Below are 20,000 nucleotides of genomic sequence, written 5' to 3'. Positions count from 1 at the left end.
TTACAACGTTTTAGTGAAAAACAATCTTCTGACGAAGATGTTTAAATGTATAGCCTAGTCTATTTCAGTTATAATCCACATTTTCTTTGAGATATTTTGCCTCTTTTTCTCACACACGCACATCGAGGACACAAAATAGATTGGATCAACCGGATTATCCTAAACTTAAGTGTGAATGCACACTGATTAAGACTCACATTGTGACAATGATCATTTCAACACAAGACAATGCGTTTAAAATATTTTCACCACAGCACTGATAGAGACTTTGTTGTATCATTCATTATTTCAACGAATGAGGCGTAACACGGCTGAAACTGAGGACTACTGATCCACTCACTTTAATTTGCAATCATGCCCATGTTGTCGCCTAAGGAACTATTTACCAGTAGACGAATAACCATGTTCGCATCATAAAATGTCTGACAATGTCTGACATTATAAAATAAGCCATGAAAATGTCCTTCAGAAGGACTGATAAAACAATTCTAACATTAAAACGTAATCAGTGGCTGACGACCTCTGGTGGTAAACAAGGGCATGTGAGACTTATTATGTGACATTAAGCTACCATAACTTGGATCAGGTAGTAGTCCAGGCCTATAGGGCAGTTTATTTTAAGGTAAAGAATTTGACATCTTAAAATTCGACTTGGCTTAAGTTAAACTCATTTCTTATGTTTTTTTAGTGGGAATATCCTAATTACAGTCTATTTTCGCGAAACCTTTCTTGAATCCTAGTCACACTCATAAGGATAGTTCGTTTCCGTTCTTGAGATGCAGCACGCTAATGTGCATAGCAGCAGTATTTTGATTTTATTCGCACTGAGTCTCTTTCTACCCAGTCAGTTTCACGCTGCGTTTTTATATAATGTCATGTGTCAGCAAAATATACAACATCTTGTGTCTTCCAAAATATAACCCATTATCACTGAAATTCTTGTCTTTTGGACCCTCCTGAAACATTTGTCCAAATAGCTCTGTCAGGTCCGTCAATAATAATAATAATAATCGTCATCCTCATCACCATCACAATCATAATCATAATCATAATCTTTATTTATATAGCACTTTTCAAAATCAATGTTACAAAGTGCTTCACAGAGGCAGACAAAATATCAAATCATCAAATTAAAAAATAGCCTAAGCTACACATAAAATACTAGTACTTTTAATGGAAATTTAAGTAAAAGTTAATTTCCCTTTGGACATCCACATTAATTCACATGAGATTATTTCTACGATAATAAAACAAAACAGATACTTTTAGTGTCCAGTAAACAATATCATTCCTTGTGTTATGAAGGAATATAAACCACATTTCCCAGAATCCATCACTGAATGCCATCGATCGCATACACGAGGAGTTGCGTTGCGTCTGTGCAGGATTCAGGTCCACGTCTCTTTGGTTGATGGAGCAGTGAGATACCGGTGCCTGTGCATCTAACTAAAACAACACACCGAACAGCCGCGCCTCCTTTTGGAAACGCCATACGAACAGTTGGATATTTTTATAGTTGTGGCTAACCTTGTCGATAACTGCTTACAGACCTAAACACAAAGTACTTAGCTAGCAAGCTAGCTAGCGATAGCCAGCTTACACTGCATTAGTGAAGCAACAATAACTAGCTGGCTAAAAGCTCGTAATGGACCCTCAAGACACAGCCCCTGATTCCTGGGAACAGGAGGACGATGTCGAGGCCCCAGCAGTGGACGCAGAACCACAGGCTTCTTTCACTGGCTTCAATGTAAATGCAGCAGTGTTTGTACCGAGCTTTTTTCAGGGAGGGCCTTCGGTAAATCCCGTATCTGACGGTAAGTTCATGTGGCGAAGGAAAAAACACAGACTCGACAGTTTTTTCAACACAGTGTTTACATTGTCGCATAATTTTACCAATCAGCTATCCAAATACGCCGTGATAATTATAGAGATGTGATGATGGATGATATGTCATGTCATGTCTGCCACAGTTGTTGGTAGGTTTGGGTTTGAAGTTACTGTTAGCTAGCTGGCTAGTTAGCTACTGCTAGCCAATGTCAACCAGCCAACTCTTAGCAGATGACAGAAAACGGAGCGTCTACAGCTCAGGCTGTTGTCACAAACACCGATGCGTTAAATTTAGTAACTCTAGGTGTCATACGAAAATTAAAAAAATATGTTTGAGTTAAGTGAGTATAGTAGCTAACGTAAGTTAGTATATTAGCTGGCAACTTCATGATCAGCGTTGCAGCAGTTGGCTTTGATTCAGAATTTGGTTAGGTTAGTCAGCCAGGCAGGCTAACAGGTTAATTTGTTCAACATATTTTTATTTTGTGTAAATGCGACGTATTCATCTCAGGCTTCACTTGGTATTGTGGGAGGTTGTCATCACTGCAGCTGTAAACTGGAGTGTCGTCAAACGTGCGCACATGTTTATCTACCCATTTTCTTTGCCTGTCACAAAAGCCCTCTGTTGGCCTAATGGTGTGCCACCTTGTGATTATAAGAAGAACTTACCGTCCTCCACGTTGCTGTCAATATGTTGATCTAGTTTTGATTAGGTTTTTATGCAGCAGTACTTCTATGGCCATTGAATTATATTAGGATTAACGTTAGGCCTGTAGTGTGCGTCATCAGTATCAACACACTCCTTTTCTTCTACAAGTAATACAGCCTCTAATCTCTGTAATGTGAAGACAAGCACAATGTCAAGCTCCCTCCACCAAAATCTAACGCTTTACTGTTACTCCTTTCGTGTATCTCCTTTGTCTTTCCATTAGGTGCAGATGTAGCTGCTAACAAGGAAGTTTCAGACATTGTTGGTAAGACTTTTGAGTGTTTAGTAGGTTTTTGTTATGACAATTGTAAGGTGTTGATCTCCAGCTCACTGTCCATATCATAATAACATAACATACTTTTTGTGTGCCTTTGATCAAATGATATAGCTCATTGCTCTCTGTCCAGCACGTGGGTTAGCATGCTGGTGTCCTCCTGTTGGTCTGGCAGCCACATACATGCCAATCAGAGCAGTTTAAAACTAGCCTGAGTGGATGGCCCCCATCCACTCATGTTACAAGCCTTATTTAACTCTACACTCCACAGTGCCACTACAGCTTGGCAGAAGACCCAAGCACTTGTTAAGGGAGATCACCACAGTAATGTTGATAATGTGCAGTGATCCACCTGCTTGGATTCTAGAATACATTGACAATGTAGCTCATGTTCTGACTGATTGCCTTTGTATATGTCACATTAAATAAATATGTGGTTATGTTCTCAAACCCTTATTTCATTAATGTGTGTTTGGTGTTAATGTAGTAGCATTGCCTAAATGGTTTTCATTGAACCAATTTCAGCTTGAGGGCAAATCTTGAGTCCAGTAGTGACCATCAAAATAATGTACTCTAGCTGGTTGTTAATAGCAAGTGAGCTGAAGAAAGGGGGTTTTGTGAGTGGTCAGTGGAGTGCCTAATTCCTCAGATGAGTCCCTTAGTGCTCTGTTTATTTTCTGCTTTAGAGGGAGTTTTCAATCATGAGATTATGCTGCTGTTTTCATAGATTGTGACAAAATACTCTGTGCTCTAACTTGAATAGGGGCCCTGTTCATAACATCTACTTCACCTACTCAGTCCTGTGGCTGTAGATCTCATTTCCTCCACTCATTGACAACATGAATTTGGTGCATTACAGTTCCAATTCTGCAGCACTGAATATTTAATACTGAGTGGATGTGAACGCTAAAGTGTCTCAGATTAAACCATAGAAGTGGTGTGTGTGTGTGTTTCATAGTATCTTAACCAATTTACAGGGCATTTTAGTTGTAAAATGTATATTTGTGTTTTTTCCTGTGTTCCTTTGAGCAGCGGTGGAGAATGGAGAGACAGACGCCGGTGCGGAGGAGACGTGGGAGGAGAAGGTGAAGCCGGATGAGGAGGAGCCGGGAGGCGGGCCCCAAGCGGAGAGCAGGGACCCTGACCCTGAGTCGGACGAGGGCCAGGAGGACCTGGAGGAGGAAGAGGAGCTGCCCATCCTGAAGCCACCCCCCCCAAAGCCTGACGCCCCTAAGAAGGAGCACGTCAATGTGGTGTTCATTGGTCACGTAGGTGAGGTTTCGTTAGGGGTGCTGAACAGTCTGGCACAACATCTGACGCCACGTGTGGACAAAATGTCATTTTTGAATCTGCTGTGTGGTTAATATGCAGTTACCATGTGTGTTAATGTGTGTGTCCCTTCTGCTCTCCTGAATAGATGCTGGGAAATCAACCATCGGAGGACAGATCATGTGAGTCACGATGTATTGTTCTTACAGTAAAGGAGTATAGCACCTCCTACTATAGTTAGTAATTTACATTTATATATACGTTTGCAAATCAATAAATGCATATTAATAAATGTTTGGCCCATTTACTCTCCCTTCAGCAAAACCTGCAAAACGTACAACAACTTTAGAACCCTTATGTTATTGATTAGCAACGTGGCTGGCAACACGCGATGTCCAACACGCATGACCTAAAGCTAATTTCATAACTTGGCAAAATCATTTAGCTAATTCCATAACATGAGTAAGATTCTAAGGGAAAACATGGGTAGGTCAGCACAATCCTGGGGTGTGTCTGTGCACAGACTTGGGAGTTCCCAAAGCAGTTCTTCAAAGCAGCACCTTTTTCTGTGAAACTTCTAATTTCTGATTTCATGCACAAGAACCTCTGTCTCCTCTAATGTAAACCACTCGGTTAGCGACCGGGATTTTGTTGTTTGCTCTACTGTAGAACAATTACTGTGTGAACGTTAATAAGGTATGGTTGAATCATTGTGATTGCCTGGAAGAATAACTTTATTGCCACATCCACTAATTACTCAACCCATTTATGCTTGATTGCACCCTGCTTTTTGTCAAGCAAATATGGGTATCCCTGACTTTTCTCACTGCACAAGCCTGTTGGTGGTGCCCTATGAAATTATTGCCTTATGTATTTATCTGTTGTGTTCAAGGTGAGGTATATTCAGACATTTTCTCCAATTCTCCTCTAGGTATTTAACAGGGATGGTGGAAAAGAGAACTTTAGAGAAGTACGAGAAAGAGGCCAAAGAGAAGAACAGAGAGACTTGGTGAGCATTATTTGCACTGGAGAAATTTCTCTCAATTTGACTCCGCTCTTCCATTTTCATTCGTTACAATGTGCGTGTGCAGTTGGGCGACAATGGAAACTGTTCCCTGATTTGTGCTGGTTTGCTTTCTGTTGTTATATATATAAGCCATTTCTTTGTGAAAACAAATTGCATAAATGCTGTAGCATTTGTATTGAACTTCTCAATGAATGAACAAATTCATTCGTAATCTTAATCGTTGGTGCCTTCCTCTAAGGGAATCCATTCAGTGACCTCTCTTGCACCCTCACAGGTACCTCTCCTGGGCCCTGGACACCAATCAGGAGGAGAGGGACAAGGGGAAGACCGTGGAGGTGGGCCGGGCCTACTTTGAGACGGAGGACAAGCACTTTACCATCCTGGACGCGCCCGGCCATAAAAGCTTCGTGCCCAACATGATTGGCGGAGCGTCACAAGCTGACTTGGCAGTCCTGGTGAGCCCCTCCAAGCAGCCTCCTGCCTGCGGTCGCTCCGTAACTCTGCAGAGGCGACCGAGTCGCAGTGAGATGAGCTCAGAGGCTTTTTGATGGGTCCTGTCAGCTGGCGGGACTGCCCTGAGAAATGCCTGTGCAGTGTTGCAGAACGTTTACAGCTTATTTAGCTCGCTGAGAAATGGGCTGTGGCAGGAGATCCGCATGGTTTGGAGAAAGAGAGGATGGAGTGGAAAAAGAGAAGAACAGGCTAGATAGAGCAGGCAGAGTGACGTGCCATGAACAGGTGTGTCTATGGTGTTAATTTGTTTCCTTCTAGAAAGCCAGTTACATTTCTGACCCCTATTTATTGCCACTATTATTGAATCGCCATAAACCGGTCTTCGTAGAATCATTACGTGCCGTTAACAGCACTGTTATCAGTCAAGCGCTGTTATCAGCCCTGTTTATTTAGACTGCACAAGCACACTCTGGAGCTCCTAAACTGTTATTGTTAATGAAGCCATCTGGTGGCTGAGCCTCAGCTGTTTTGTATATTCACAGGGAAGAATGTTTTCAGAAAGAGCTTTTAAAATGTATGAAGGAACTCTAAAACGTTTCAGTGTAGAGACATTTTGGCTGGGTAGAAAGTGTTTTCTGGATTGTATTTTTTGGGGTCTTGCCCATCACAGAGTCATGTTGACTCAGCTGCTGCTGCTGGTCTGTTTGTTCGTTAGGTGATCTCTGGCCGGAAAGGTGAGTTCGAGACGGGCTTCGAGAAGGGGGGTCAAACACGCGAGCACGCCATGCTGGCCAAGACGGCAGGAGTCAAGCACCTGATCGTCCTCATCAACAAAATGGACGACCCCACGGTGAACTGGAGTTTAGAGAGGTGAGGCTTACAGTGAGCAAAATATGTCAACTTGGCTCAAACACGTGGCTATTCAGGCCAGCCTGACCTGGTTCTTGAATTAGCTGCTTGAATTTAGCTTTTCAAATGGACCAAATACAAAAAAGGCATACAGTATCAATGAATGTACCCCCCACCTCCTGCAGGTATGAGGAATGCAAAGAGAAATTAGTGCCATTTCTAAAGAAGGTGGGCTTCAACCCCAAAAAGGATATCCACTTCATGCCCTGTTCAGGGCTTACTGGAGCCAACCTCAAAGACCCCTGTGAACTCTGTCCCTGGTACACGTAAGTGCTCCTACTTATCCTCCTCAAGCACACTGTTGGAATAATCATTTTTTGGAAGCAGTTGTGTAAAAACTTTATTTTTTTTTTATTCACAGGGGATTACCATTCATTCCTCATCTGGACAGTTTGCCAAGCTTCACCAGATCACTAGATGGGCCTGTTAGATTACCTATAGTAGACAAATACAAGGTAAGCTTATCCTCTCTTGGCAGTCACACCTAGCATTGTGAGGCTAACCTAAACGTGTGCTCTTAAAAGGCCTGAGGGTCAATCAGTGCAATCATGTCAAAGGTTTGTGTAATAGTTAGTTTGTACCTGGTTCAGTGCAGCCTGAAGTCGAGCGCCAACATGGGTTTAGCTGATTCAGCTTCCAAGCTCTCCCCTAATATGCACTGCCAGAAGAATATTTCATCCCATTTTTCGGTACTCTGTACATGCTCACTGCATATTAAGTATTGTTGTGTCTGGGCTGTGTTTAAATGAATCTTCGGTCCAAATGAGATGCAAATTTCTCTCTTTTGCCTTCTCTCTCGCTCTCTTGCTTTCTTTCTCTCCTCCTTTTCTCTCTCTTTCTGGCTCTGCCGCCCACCCTCCCCCTGTGTCTGCTGTGTTGTATAACAGAGACGTTGAGTTATGAAACCAAGAAGCTCAGACTAGGCCCTGCATGCAGCAGAAGTAATGGGATTGAGGTCAAGTTAATAGGACCCTGTTTATGTTGTCTGCAACACTGACGGTTAGCGTGTCAAAACATATCCACACTCTTATGTCAGCCATGTTGAAGACTGGCTGTGTGTCACATTGGCTGTGAGGTGGGATATCGACACAAATATTTGTTATCATTCAAAATGACTCTCTCCTCACTCCTCTTTGCTAACCACACTCATTGGATGTCTGATGTGATGGTTATCATAATTATTACACCAGGCCTATCGTTGGACAGTAAGAGGATTATGACATTGGGCCTCACTCTTTTACGAGCATGTGGCATGGGGCATGACCCACAGCTCTTTGAAGTTACCAGTGTCTCACCACATGTGATGTGGGGGTAGAAAGGGCATGTTCAGAAAGAAATAATCCCAGTCGGCTCTTTGACTCGGACCACTCGGACTTCACTAATTAATTCAACGAGTCATCAGGATGAATAAATAAAAGAGCAGGTTCAAAAAGAGTTATGTAAAGACATGGCACGGCAGGCCTGGAGAAGCACATCTTGAAATTAATTAAGAAGATGAGAATATGAATGTTCTGGAATGTCAAATTTGCATGTTGCAGTGGCTTATTGTTAGTTCATCTGGCCATTTCTGCCCGTTTGAAGTAAATATTACTTTTCTTTCAGCTTATTCGTTCCTCACACGAACGCCAGCGACTGTTGACACAAGGGAACAGTTACATGGAAGATGGACATCTTATATGTGCCTGCTATCTCCTGTCAACCATAGTGCTGGTTTGTTGATAGTCCTTGTCTGTAATGCGAGCCCTCTGTTCCATCTGTGTTCATGTGTAGGACATGGGAACCGTGATCCTGGGGAAACTAGAGTCCGGCGTCATTTGCAAAGCACAACAACTTGTCATGATGCCAAACAGGGTAAGGTGATGCTTACGCTTACCGTTCGTTTTTTATCGTTTACCAGACACTTTCGGTGAAGCTAGACATTGTAATTTGTTTAAAAACACTCAACATAGGATTTCCCACAACTGGAAACATTAACGCAGAAATCCCGAACGTCTTCACATTTGTGTTAAAAGGTGAAGCACAGAGGAAACCTGACTATTAAGAGTATAATTAGCCACTGCAGTCATGTGCCTGTTTTAAGTTTCTGCTTTACCTGAGGTGTTTGTTAAGCAGCCGAGGCAGTAGCTTGTCTGTGGCTGAGGTAATGTTACTGAAGACCGCTGTCCTGTCTCGGCAGCACACCGTAGAGGTCCTGAGTCTGCTCTCGGATGACATCGAGACGGACGACGCCATGCCCGGCGAGAACCTCAAGCTGCGGCTCAAGGGCATAGAAGAGGAGGAGATCCTGCCTGGCTTCATCCTATGCAACGCTGAGAACGTCTGCCACACAGGGAGGACCTTTGATGCCCAGGTACCAAGGCCGTAGGCCACAGCTGAAACATGTGACCGTTCACCCCTAGACAGATTAAACTCTGAGTTCCTTACTAATACTCCTTCCTAGTAGTGTGCAGATTTGTTCCCTGTCACATTCCGGGGCTCCATTCATACGAAAAGGCTAAATGTTCAATGTCAGCTTTCTGTTCAAGTCTGATCTCTCTGCCTTGATGATTCACATATGTGACAAAAGTTATTATTGTGCGTTGAAATGCACCTTCCTGTAGTCATCAAAGTTCAGTGTATAATACACATGTATCAGACGAAGTAAGCAGAAAATGGAAAGTTTGGGCCACATATTAAGTGAATGACATTTGTAAAGTGAGTCGCATTTGTACCTAGTACCTGTCAAAAACGACCATGTTTGTGTCTGTCTCTGTAATCTGAACGTAGAGTAGGATGCAAACAGTTGATGTACTTTTTAATGGTTGTTATATATTTTTTTTTATTACATTTTTTAGATTGTCATCATTGAACACAAATCCATCATATGCCCAGGCTACAATGCAGTTCTTCACATCCACACTTGCATCGAGGAGGTGCAGATCTCGGTACGTGTCTCTGGATCAGCATCACACATTCAAATCCTCGTTTCACTGAGGCATGCAGGAGTAGTTGGGGTAGTTACCCACGTCACCTTAATGTATGCGTTGTCGCTCCATCTACCCCTAGGCCTTAATATGTCTGGTGGACAAAAAGACAGGCGAGAAGAGCAAGACGCGACCCCGCTTTGTCAAGCAGGACCAGGTGTGCATCGCCCGGCTGAGGGCAGCGGGCACCATCTGCCTAGAGACCTTCAAAGACTTCCCTCAAATGGGTCGCTTCACGCTGAGGGATGAAGGTAAGGCGGCGCCCCCGCCTGGCTAAAGGCTGTATGTTGTCAGTCCTCTTCAACTGCTACTGACAGTCATGAGACTGTGTTGTACCTGTAATTGTGTCACGAATGATGGACTGGACAGATGCAGCCTTTAGAAATTGTTGTTCATGTCACTATGGCAAATGTTTGAAAAGTCACCTTGAACAGAAAGACATAATAACTAATGGTGTCAGTTTGGTTGCTTTCATGAAGTTAGGTTGTTGCACAAGATCAAAACATCTATTTTGTGTGAAATCATTTGAAGTATACAAAATCTAAATACAACTGTCTTCTCTCGTAGGCAAGACTATTGCCATTGGCAAGGTTCTGAAGCTGGTGCCTGAGAAGGACTAATGTGGAGTTGCTGGACTGTCCCCTTGTGCACTCTGGGACAGAGAAGGATGGTATCCTAGCCTACAGTCCTCTGTAGCCATCCTCTGTTCCGCACTATCTACCTGCCGAGGAGCAATTTTAACACTACAAAAATCATATTTGACTAAAGGAGCTGATTGACGTTTTTAAGAAGAACAGTAATAAGGAAAAGTACAGTGTGTCAGCTTTCTCATATTGAGAGCTCAGCTATGCCACTCATGTAGCCCAACTATCCTGGGTCAGCCGATCACAACTCTAACATTTTAAAAGTAGGTGAAATTCTCTCTGCCTTTTGGAAAGGCAGAAAGAGATCTTGCAGAATTTTAATTCAGACTGTTCAGCCTACAGTTACAATTTATCCGAAGTACTTAATGCACTTAAGAAAAAAATATGCTGATATGAAGGACACGTGTCCATTCAGCTCTTCTTGCCCTGAAATGATTTGGACACTTCCACTGTTATGGCCTGTGTTGACCTAAAGCTGCAGTGAAAATAAAGTATGGAATTATAAAAGAACTCAAATTTCACATTGGCATGTGTTTGAGTTATTGACTCAGGTTGAGCCATTTTTCCAGGGGTCAGCTTTATTAAGTGGCCAGGATAGCAGGACTGGAAAGGACATTTCTCACTCACAGGGCTGTGGTGCAGATAGAATTTGACTGAATTCAATGTGGTGGCGTGTGACGTAGAGCAATTATTCTACGCATGCGTGCTGAAGGACCTACACGTGAAGGCAGCATGGCGGAGCAGCAGGGAAAGTTGCAGTTGGACCGATCTCAGGTATTGTGGTTTTTTCAAACAATAGTACAGTAAATACGACAAGACTTTAGTATGACCTGTATAGTCTATTGATCATTGAAGTGTCGACAGAGGATGTCTTTCTAAGTGATCTGTCGGTCAGCTTAAGAGCCAATGGTCTGTGAGCGTAGTGTAACGTTAACGTTATGCCACGAGGTAAAAACGCCAGTGTTAACAAATTGAGTTGGATAATGATCTGTCCCTTGCACGTTTAATATTATTTTTATGTGATGTGTTATTGTCCCCGGAAAATGTTACGGGTTTTGTAATGTCTGGATTTGTCAGCTTTTTAAAAGGTTGCAAATCTTAGCATTAGCCAGTTAGCTGGGATAGCTATTGTTAGCTAGCTATGTAGTTAGTTTGCTTTACTAAGTAAGCTATCGGTTTTTTTTTTACTCGTCACGTTAATGTAGTTGACTGCTTTTCAGGTGAAGAAGGCTGTGTTGGCACTTCAGGCCTTCCTCAAAACTAAAGAGTCTACAGAATGCCTACTTCTCAACGAGAGTCAACACATTTCCCTCATGTTCACAATGTGGAAGATCCCAAAAAAAGAGCAAACCATTCGCATGTGAGTATACAAAGCCTGTTTTATTATACTCATTGCTATCTTGGTAGAGACTGTGTCTTTAACATAAAAGTTTACAAGCATATGATGAAGGTATAGTAGTTTAGATGTCTGTCAGCCTGCACCTAAACACATTTAGGCCACTGCCTTGGTGAATTCAGCATACCATACCTCTGTTATAGGAGAATGGGTTCAGTTATGCTTTGATTGCATCCAAGACAAACATTTGGTTGAGGAAGCACTGTCATGTTAGAATAATCGTTCTGTAATGGTTTGTTGGACATTCAGAAGAAATGGCTTCCATGGCACATTTGCAACAATCCAGTGTTAGGAAAAGGATTCTTTGTCATGTTAACGGTGTACAGTTTATGTACAAGTATTGCTCATCCCGAGCATTCTGAACTGTTAACTTCAGTGTGTTGGTGTTCTTGTGCCCCTCAGTCCTTTACCCCATGGCATCCGCACAGAGAACGGTGAGGTGTGTCTCTTCACAAGAGATGAACCCAACATGACCTCAGACCAGACCGAGAGGTTTTTCAAGAAGCTGCTCACAGAACGAGGAGTCAAGAATGTCACACAGGTACAGATAGTCATATCTTACCCTTGAGATGGTTGTTGGAGATGTATTTTCATGGTGTGTGATCAACTGATTAGTATTTTTGATTGATTGCTTTAGGCTAGCACCAATAGCCCTGATGAGAACAGTGTTTAAAATGGTAACAGGACAAACCCATCCCTTACATTTACATTTAGTCATTTAGCAGACGCTTTTGTCCAAAGCGACGTACAAGGGAGAGAACAGTCAAGCTAAGAGCAATAAAAAAAGCATGGTGTAACAATAAATACTACTTTACATGAGAATTAGAAAAACAACGACCTAGAAAAAAGGAAAAAGAAGTGCAGGAATGTAACTGCTGAAGTGCAAGTTAAGCGCTAGTCAGGTGCCAGTTAGGAGGGGAGGTGCTCTCTGAAGAGTTGGATCTTCAAAAGCTTCTTGAAGGTAGAGAGGGACGCCCCTGCTCTGGTAGTACTAGGCAGTTCGTTCCACCAACGTGGAACTACAAATGAAAATAGTCTGGATTGCCGTGCTTGCACGGACGGCAGTGCCAAACGACGCTCACTAGACGAGCGCAGCGTCCTGGGTGTAACATTTGCCCTTACAAGAGCATTTAGGTAGGTGGGAGCAGAACCAGTAAGCACTCTGTAGGCAAGCATAAGTGACTTGAACTTAATGCGAGCAGCTACTGGCAGCCAGTGGAGCTCGATGAGTAGCGGGGTGACGTGTGCCCTTTTCGGTTGGTTGAACACCAGACGCGCCGCCGCGTTCTGGATCATCTGTAGTGGTTTCACCACGCAAGCCGGCAGGCCCGTTAGGAGGGCGTTGCAGTAGTCAATCCCTTCTATGCCAGTGCAGGGTACTGGCTAACATGTTGTCACAGACATGCATCTCACTCCCATTGAAACTTGTGCTATACTATATCTTTGGCACATTTACATTTTTGTAAGGGATAATGTACAATCTGCCTGTACTGTATAACCTGCCATTCTTGGGGGTCTTGTATTGTCATGAAGGGATTTATTTTTCAAGAATAACTTGCACACTGTATGGTAACCCACTTATTATTCAGTACGTTGCCTCAAAGATAAGACATTTCTCCAAATATTACTTTTTATTGCCGTTTAAAGGGAAATACCTGCGACTTTAAATTTCCATTTGTGTAGAGGACTTACAGATTTTTTTTTTAATATAAATTATAATGAAAGATATGAATCAGAAGCACAAAACTCATTGCCAATGGCAGCAGCATTATCAAGAAGTATCAGACCTCCGAACGTGTGCATGGCCCATATATTTAGTTTTGTCCATAGACACGTTGTATTGAAATTAAAATATCCAAGTGGAGCTTAAGACAATCTGCTGTTTTGGCATTAACAGCATGTTTTGATTCCCATTCCAGGTGATGCCTTATAAGGTGTTAAAGACAGAATACAAGGCCTTTGAAGCCAAAAGAAGACTGCTTGGCAACTTTGACCTCTTCTTGTCTGATGCACGGATACGTCGTCACTTGCCATCTCACATTGGGAAACATTTCTATGAATCAAAGAAGTACGTTTATGAAAATGTATGCATTAATGTTATGCTGTTTTATTAAAAAGCGCAGAGTTGTTTATTGTTTAGAGATTAATAGACCAATTGAACACCTCTAAACGCTTTGTTTCTGTTCTATCTTCCTCTTACAGAGCACCTTTGTCTGTGGACCTGCTGAGTAAGAACCTGGGCCGGGACATGGATCGTCTCATCCAGGGCACCACCGTAACGGTCGGCAAGAAAGGCCCATGCTGGTCAGTCCCCTTGCACAACTAAAGATCAGATCAGATTATGATTTATCTTTTTAAAACAAGCCCTCTGACTCCTCCAGTCCAATGCAAACTAAGACAGGAAGTCTACGCATGCGGTGTTGTGTTCTTTATACGATGACAGTTTTCCCCCAGTTTAAAAATGGCAATATATCGCCTTGCTTACTGTTACGTAATATATTGAATCGTAACCCCTGCATGATTATTTTATTGGCAGTACGCAGACCTAATATTGACATTGTAGAGAACACAGTGTATTGCATTAATATCTGCTTATAAATGTATTACCCATTCCCTGTGTCCTCTTAAAGGGCAGCTACCTGAAATCAGTTGCTTTTGTTTGATATCTTTGTGTGTCATAAGTGTGCACCGCAGCAAACCCTGCTCTCCTCTGCCAGTGGTGGGTAAGGGTAAAGATGGTGCCAGAGTGCCTCAAAGTGTATCCAGACGAGTTACTGCTTCCCTTTGGAGCTTGTCCCTACAACTTTGACACAAAGATATAAGAGCTTGCAAAATCATCTCTCTTGTGCAGTGTCATGTCTTTATCTGCCTGTGTGTTCATGTGTGTGTTTGTGTCTTGCAGTATGGCCCGTGTGGCACACTCCGGGATGACTGCTGACGAAATTGTCGAGAACGTCACCGCTGCTGTAGCCACCATCATATCCAAGCTGAACATGGTGAGCTTGAACCTGTGAAAGTGTGCCCTAGGCTCTGTGCAGTCAGACAGTCTGAGAGAATCTGCAAACGCAGCGTTGACAGCAAGGCACGCGCCTGGCCTTCAGGTGTGAACTGTGGTGGTATATAAATATGCATGTGGCCAGCATAAATTAGTAGGAATGTAATAATAGGCTTATAATATAAAGACTGTTGACGATTATAGAAACTAATAATAGTTTTTTAATTAATTTATCTATTGGGGGTGTCCAAGTACAGTAGGGTCCCAGGCTGGCAAAAGTTTTGAGAACCCTTGTCCTACATGCTTGGTCGCAGTGTATTATATGTTCAGTTTCCTTTCCACCTCTGTTGTATATCCAGTGTTGGGTTTTATGTGTATTGTGTTCATGCGCAATGATGGACATAGCACTAAATACTAGCACCATAGCACGGAAGTGTTAAAGATGACCGGTTGTTAATGGCTGTCCCTATTGCAGGTGGAAAAGGACAAAATTATTAAACTGATTCATCTGAAGAGCCAGACTTCTGTAGCGCTGCCCATCTACTCCTCAGACCTGGGCAACCTCACTCAGGTGGAGGGGCTGCGCAACAAGACCAAGGTGAGCCTTCACTATCGTTATGGACACAGGGTTAGTGTATGGGGCTGTGATGTCACAATGATGATGCTTATTGACAAGGATGGTGAAGTAGTGTGATTACTTCTCTAGAACTGTTCAAAAACTTTTAAAAGTCTTTCCAAAATAGAAACAAGCAAGTTTCCCCACAATTCTTGAGTTCTGCTAACAGGCACTTTTTTTTTTGCTTCTTCTCGCTGCATACATTTTATGCTTTTTATCACTGTGCTTGGTGTTAACTACCTGATTTCCACAGAGGACCCAGCACATGGTGTGTCTGGCAGTGTGATGAGAATTTGTTTCAGATTGTCATTTTTTCCCGGAAAAAGGCTGTAGAATTATCCTCGCTGACAAGTTTGCCAGCTGTTGTTTACCAAAAACGTGTGATTTGTTGTCCACCCTTTTTTAGAAGAAGCCAAAGAAGAGAAAGGCCCCAGCAGTGAGCGGCGATGCTACTCCGAAAGACGGGGAGGAAGGAAGTCAGGAAGAGGTATGTCCATCAGAACACAGGCTGATGTGTTTGGGTAGAGATTTGGCAAGGGAGAAGTGTGATCCCATCATCACTAAGGAGCATACACACACAGTATGGGTGACTGCATGGTGTTGCCCCCCCCCTCTCTCTGTCAGTGTTGGCCAAGGGTACAGATGGTGCCAGAGTGACTCAAAGTTAATCCAGACCGACTTCGTCCTTCTATTAGAATCTGTCCCTACAAGTTTGACTCAAAGAAATGAGACGTTGGGCGCCCTCTTGTGTCCACTGTAGTATATTTCATCTGTTGTTTGTTACTGTCTGTGGGCAATGCTGTTAGCACAGCGCCAAAGCTTGTCAAACACGGAGTAATGTTTTGCATCTAACTTTTTCAGAAGACAACAAAGGAAGACAAAGATGCTTCAGCTGAAGAGGAGATCCCACAGCTGGTGCCTATTCAGACACCAAGCAAAAAGGCAAAGCTGCAGGTATGTTCATCACACTGTTAGGTAGAATTCCTGAACCTTTTGTGAAGTAAATTGTGTGTCATAAGTGTGAAACTGCACCGCAGCAAACCCTGCTCTCCTCTGCCAGTGGTGGGTAAGGGTAAAGATGGTGCCAGAGTGCCTCAAAGTTAATCCAGACGAGTTACCTCTTCCCTTTGGAGCTTGTCTCTACTACTTTGATACAAAGATATGAGCTACTCAAAAGTTGAATCAAATACTTCCCCAGTACACTGCATAAATGTAAAACTGGACATATTTTATTCCTCAGGAGCCAAAAAAGAAAGGTGTGAAGACAGCGGCCAAGCCTTTGGTAGGCAGAGGGAAAAAACAAACTAAAGGTGGACCTCGTCAAGCCAAGAGGACAGCGAAAGCCTCCCCACAGAAACCGAAAAGAAAGGCGCCCAAGCGCTCTTAAAGCCATCCCTGTTTGTCATGTTTCTTATTCTTCAATAAAACTGTAACTTACTGCCAGCCTCTAATTCCATTTGCTATGTGATGTGATGGCAATGGATGACAGGAATGTAGGAAATCATGCCTCAAATACTTTGACACACACACATACATAACATAATCTCCCATCCAAAATGACATGGTGCATACATACTGTATAACCATGTAGTCCTAATATATTTGGTCAGATGTAATGGCTTATCCTTTTAACAGCAGGACACTGCTGGATTGACTGAATAGGTTGGGATCTCAATTCACTTAACTGCAACTACCCGAATCTGTCTTGTGTACCAGAAAGATGCCTCTGGCTGTGTTTGTTCAGTTTTTCACTTTGTAAATAATAAAAGACAATATACTTTGTTTGCTGTATATAACCATACCTTTTGTCTGACTCCCCTGCATTTGCAATTAATATCTGATGTCCTCAGTGTTAGCAACATTGGCCTATCCATTTATTAATACATGTTTGGATTGACTGATGTTTGCGTTCACTAGTGGAACGGTAGGATCAGGTGACAGTCTTTTGTGGATGCTTAACGGGAAGGCCAGGTGCCATTTGTGTTTACTGTATGCAGCTGTTGTGGACCCGATCCACAATCTAAAGTGAGCCCAATTTGAACGTGTAGTGTTTTGCTGCAATGTCATGAAATAAATGAGCGTTGAAATAATTGTTTATGTAAAACTCTTGAAAAGTTTTTTGCCAGTGAGGATTCTTGCAAAGGAAGTTTTATTGAAACTCGAAAAAGCTTTACCGGTATTTTTTAACGCAGTAGTTGTATTTGCCTTTAGCACCCAAGCTCACACATTTAACCACTTATGTACTATGTATGAAATTTGTGCAGAGGATTTCTGAGTTAAAATGTTCGGAGGGACCATGTGCATCACTGCATATGAAAAGATGTAGCACTTGTGTGTTTGCCTTTAGGGGGGCATGAGGCGACAGACATACGGTAAGGTGATGTTTGTCAAAGCCAAACCTCCCTTTGTGTCTGTGGGGTTTGTCTAGCCATGTCTAGTAACTAGCGTGCAGTAGGGCACAGAAACCGCTCACATCCCTAACAGGACATTTGAGAAGTGCATAAGGTGAGCACTGTATTTTTGTGATTGTTTTTTTCGTTATTAAGTGTAAACTATAGGCCAGGATTAAGTGTTTCCTCTATATTGCTAGTATGCCACAACCAGATGTCCTTTCGTCAGACCTTGGCCGGGACGAGGATAAATCAGGGGGCTGCGCGCTCTGCCCGGACAGGGATGCCGTTCTTAATGAACCACCTCTCTGGACCTACTACCACAAGCCCATTATAGTGATGATAATTGGGGGACTGATGCTGGGTGCTGGTGCCGTGACATCCCTGCTGGGCTCCTTTGAGGTAACCGAAGTGCCTCCTGCTATCGGGGCGGTGTGCTTCTCCATTGGACTCATGTTCCTGGTGCTTGGGCTCATCTGGTTGCCCATAATCAAGGACAAGCTGAGACGCAAAGGACGGAATGTGCGCAGACGGTCTATTCAGATGTGATGGTCACTGGAGCCATTGGAAGTTTATTGTAGGCCTAGAATAGTAGCGCTGTTTATTTTTGCAACCTTTCCTTTATATTGTATTTTATTAACCAAAATTCTGATTGAATGGGGTGATAAACTTGGTGAGCTCTTTCAATGTGTCCCTGCTTGACCATCCAATAAATGTTCCGATTAAATCTGCCTACTGCAGAAGGAAATGTATCATAAGGCTTGAGTCACTTAGCTCAATGTTTTTTAACATGTACATTGATAAAAGTGAACACAGGTTTTTACAACTGCCATTCGGTTTGATGGTGTAAAGATAACCTGATAGGTTGTCACTCACTGTTCAAAGTTAATGGGCTGCAGCGTACCTTGTACTATAGGCTATTTTACTGACTGGGTTTTCATGTGTAATTGCGCTCCTCGGTTCGCATGAGAATGAAAGACGTACGCTCTCCGTGCCGTTAGCGCCACCGTCCACCTTTCAGCCCACCTGAGGAGGCGCACGTTACCTGTTGCCAAAATGGAGAAAAACTATCAAGGTGTCGGTAGGTGTAAATGCGCGTTTTGGTTTGCCGTCGGTCATGACATAATCGGATTTTTAATCCTTCTGAGTGGAGTGTTTTGGGACGTTTTCTTCCACGACTTTCTTTTATATGCTGGTGCCGTTATAATATTCCTCAGTCTCATATGGTGGGTGTTCTGGTACTCTGGTAACATCGAGGTGCCACCAGAGGAACTTGAAGAGGATGTTGTTTTTTACAAGAAAAGCAAGGGAATTTCAGGCGTTGTGCGGAAGGTCTCCAACGGCATCAGAAACTCCTTCAGAAAGAATGGAAGGGCCAACCAGGGAGGGAGTCCTAGGCTGGGAAACGGGACAGAAGACGTCCCACAAGTCCCTGGCGGCATTTCTATGATTTCCTATGGAAACACAGGGTCTGAACAACCCAAATTCCACAGGGAACCGTTGTCAGTATAATTCTAAGGTAATGTGATGCACATTATCAATAAAGAGGGGCCTAATACGCCTACTCAAAATACTATGAAGGTATAGGGTTTATTTAAGCAACAAAACATTATTTTCGAATTTTTATGAAAGATAAGCTTATATTAGTAAATGATAAACCCGTGTTTAAATCCCAGGGTACCACTCATTATCTGGCTTTGCTGAACTTATCTTTTAGATAAAAGTTTAGACTTTGGTCGGTACACTCTGTCAAACTGTTGTTGAGCATTAACATAATGAAAATAATTTTAAAAGGACATTTAACATTTTTGAATAAACATAAAATGCCATGAAGCCATAGTTGCAAATGTATGGATGTAAGTTATGAATGGCTGGGTTTAATGTAGATTTTATATTTTACAGAGCTGTAACCTCGCTGTCAACCAAGTCTTACACGAAGTTTGGACATTTCGCTGCCAAAGAAGAATTTCTTCAAAATGATGGACTAAATATGCTCAAACACACTTTGTTTTATACAGTATTGATAAAACAAGTATTGTAAATAAATTAATACAATTTTATGTATGACAGTTTGAATTACAAAATAAAATGTAAATTCATTTATTTTTATTTTTCAACACTGGCTGTGTGGCTTAGCTTCAGTGAAGTCTACATCAATTAAAAATCTTCTGGGCTTCCTATGTGACCATATCTAAGTATATAAGCTTGTTTTGGGCCTCTACAATCATCTGCATATTCAAAACACGAGGTTAGAGGTTATGATGGCACTCTGTGGACTGACTTCTCCCTTGGGGTCCCACTGGGTTAGCTGTGTCCCAGTCAGACCATGTAAATAATCCTGATGGTGAAACTCAACAAAACGGAACTATCAAGAAAAATGATTCAAATTGTGGTCTGTGGGTCTACAATGAAATTCATATTTCAATACATTAAAACACATACAAATTGATCTGCTTTTTGAAGCCCATGATTGTTTTTCTATTACTATATGATCCTGTTGCTCAAATACATATTATATGTATATAACA

At 42.4% G+C, this 20,000-nt stretch overlaps 2 protein-coding genes, 1 long non-coding RNA gene and 2 other non-coding genes across 5 annotated transcripts; all 5 read left to right on the top strand.

The window, feature by feature from the left end:
- Nucleotides 1-1,360: 1,360 nt before the first annotated feature.
- gspt1 (G1 to S phase transition 1) lies at nucleotides 1,361-10,596 on the top strand. Its single transcript, XM_012838953.3, has 14 exons — nucleotides 1,361-1,814; nucleotides 2,760-2,801; nucleotides 3,843-4,082; nucleotides 4,228-4,261; nucleotides 5,011-5,088; nucleotides 5,381-5,561; nucleotides 6,275-6,429; nucleotides 6,594-6,734; nucleotides 6,830-6,923; nucleotides 8,239-8,319; nucleotides 8,645-8,818; nucleotides 9,303-9,392; nucleotides 9,514-9,682; nucleotides 9,999-10,596. The coding sequence occupies exons 1-14, from the start codon at nucleotides 1,646-1,648 to the stop codon at nucleotides 10,049-10,051; spliced, it is 1,701 nt and encodes a 566-aa protein (XP_012694407.1). The 5' UTR covers nucleotides 1,361-1,645; the 3' UTR covers nucleotides 10,052-10,596.
- A 61-nt stretch (nucleotides 10,597-10,657) lies between these two features.
- On the top strand, nucleotides 10,658-16,883 carry rsl1d1 (ribosomal L1 domain containing 1). Its single transcript, XM_012838957.3, has 10 exons — nucleotides 10,658-10,849; nucleotides 11,296-11,435; nucleotides 11,874-12,012; nucleotides 13,391-13,539; nucleotides 13,674-13,775; nucleotides 14,374-14,467; nucleotides 14,942-15,064; nucleotides 15,489-15,569; nucleotides 15,944-16,036; nucleotides 16,323-16,883. The coding sequence occupies exons 1-10, from the start codon at nucleotides 10,775-10,777 to the stop codon at nucleotides 16,467-16,469; spliced, it is 1,143 nt and encodes a 380-aa protein (XP_012694411.1). The 5' UTR covers nucleotides 10,658-10,774; the 3' UTR covers nucleotides 16,470-16,883.
- On the top strand, nucleotides 14,157-14,287 carry LOC116218854. Its single transcript, XR_004163059.1, has one exon. It is a non-coding gene; the product is annotated as a small nucleolar RNA SNORA55 (small nucleolar RNA).
- Nucleotides 16,111-16,241, top strand: LOC116218853. Its single transcript, XR_004163058.1, has one exon. It is a non-coding gene; the product is annotated as a small nucleolar RNA SNORA55 (small nucleolar RNA).
- Nucleotides 16,884-18,376: 1,493 nt separating the features above from the next.
- LOC116218703 lies at nucleotides 18,377-19,921 on the top strand. The gene is made up of 2 exons (XR_004162981.2): nucleotides 18,377-18,991; nucleotides 19,375-19,921. It is a non-coding gene; the product is annotated as an uncharacterized LOC116218703 (long non-coding RNA).
- The last annotated feature ends 79 nt before the right edge of the window (nucleotides 19,922-20,000 follow it).

Source organism: Clupea harengus, chromosome 23 (genome assembly GCF_900700415.2).
Source record: "Clupea harengus chromosome 23, Ch_v2.0.2, whole genome shotgun sequence".
Classification (NCBI taxonomy): Eukaryota; Metazoa; Chordata; class Actinopteri; order Clupeiformes; family Clupeidae; genus Clupea; species Clupea harengus.
The sequence above is the reverse complement of the archived record's forward strand: the minus strand, read 5'-3'. Positions and strand labels throughout refer to the sequence as shown.

Coding starts and splice junctions, on each gene's coding strand:
- gspt1 (XM_012838953.3), top strand. CDS start 1,646: ATGGACCCTCAAGACACAGCCCCTGATTCCTGGGAACAGGAGGACGAT. Junction 1,815..2,759: donor GGTAAATCCCGTATCTGACG/GTAAGTTCATGT, acceptor TCTTTCCATTAG/GTGCAGATGTAGCTGCTAAC. Junction 9,393..9,513: donor TCGAGGAGGTGCAGATCTCG/GTACGTGTCTCT, acceptor ATCTACCCCTAG/GCCTTAATATGTCTGGTGGA.
- rsl1d1 (XM_012838957.3), top strand. CDS start 10,775: ATGCGTGCTGAAGGACCTACACGTGAAGGCAGCATGGCGGAGCAGCAG. Junction 13,776..14,373: donor GGCAAGAAAGGCCCATGCTG/GTCAGTCCCCTT, acceptor TGTGTCTTGCAG/TATGGCCCGTGTGGCACACT. Junction 15,570..15,943: donor AGGAAGGAAGTCAGGAAGAG/GTATGTCCATCA, acceptor TAACTTTTTCAG/AAGACAACAAAGGAAGACAA.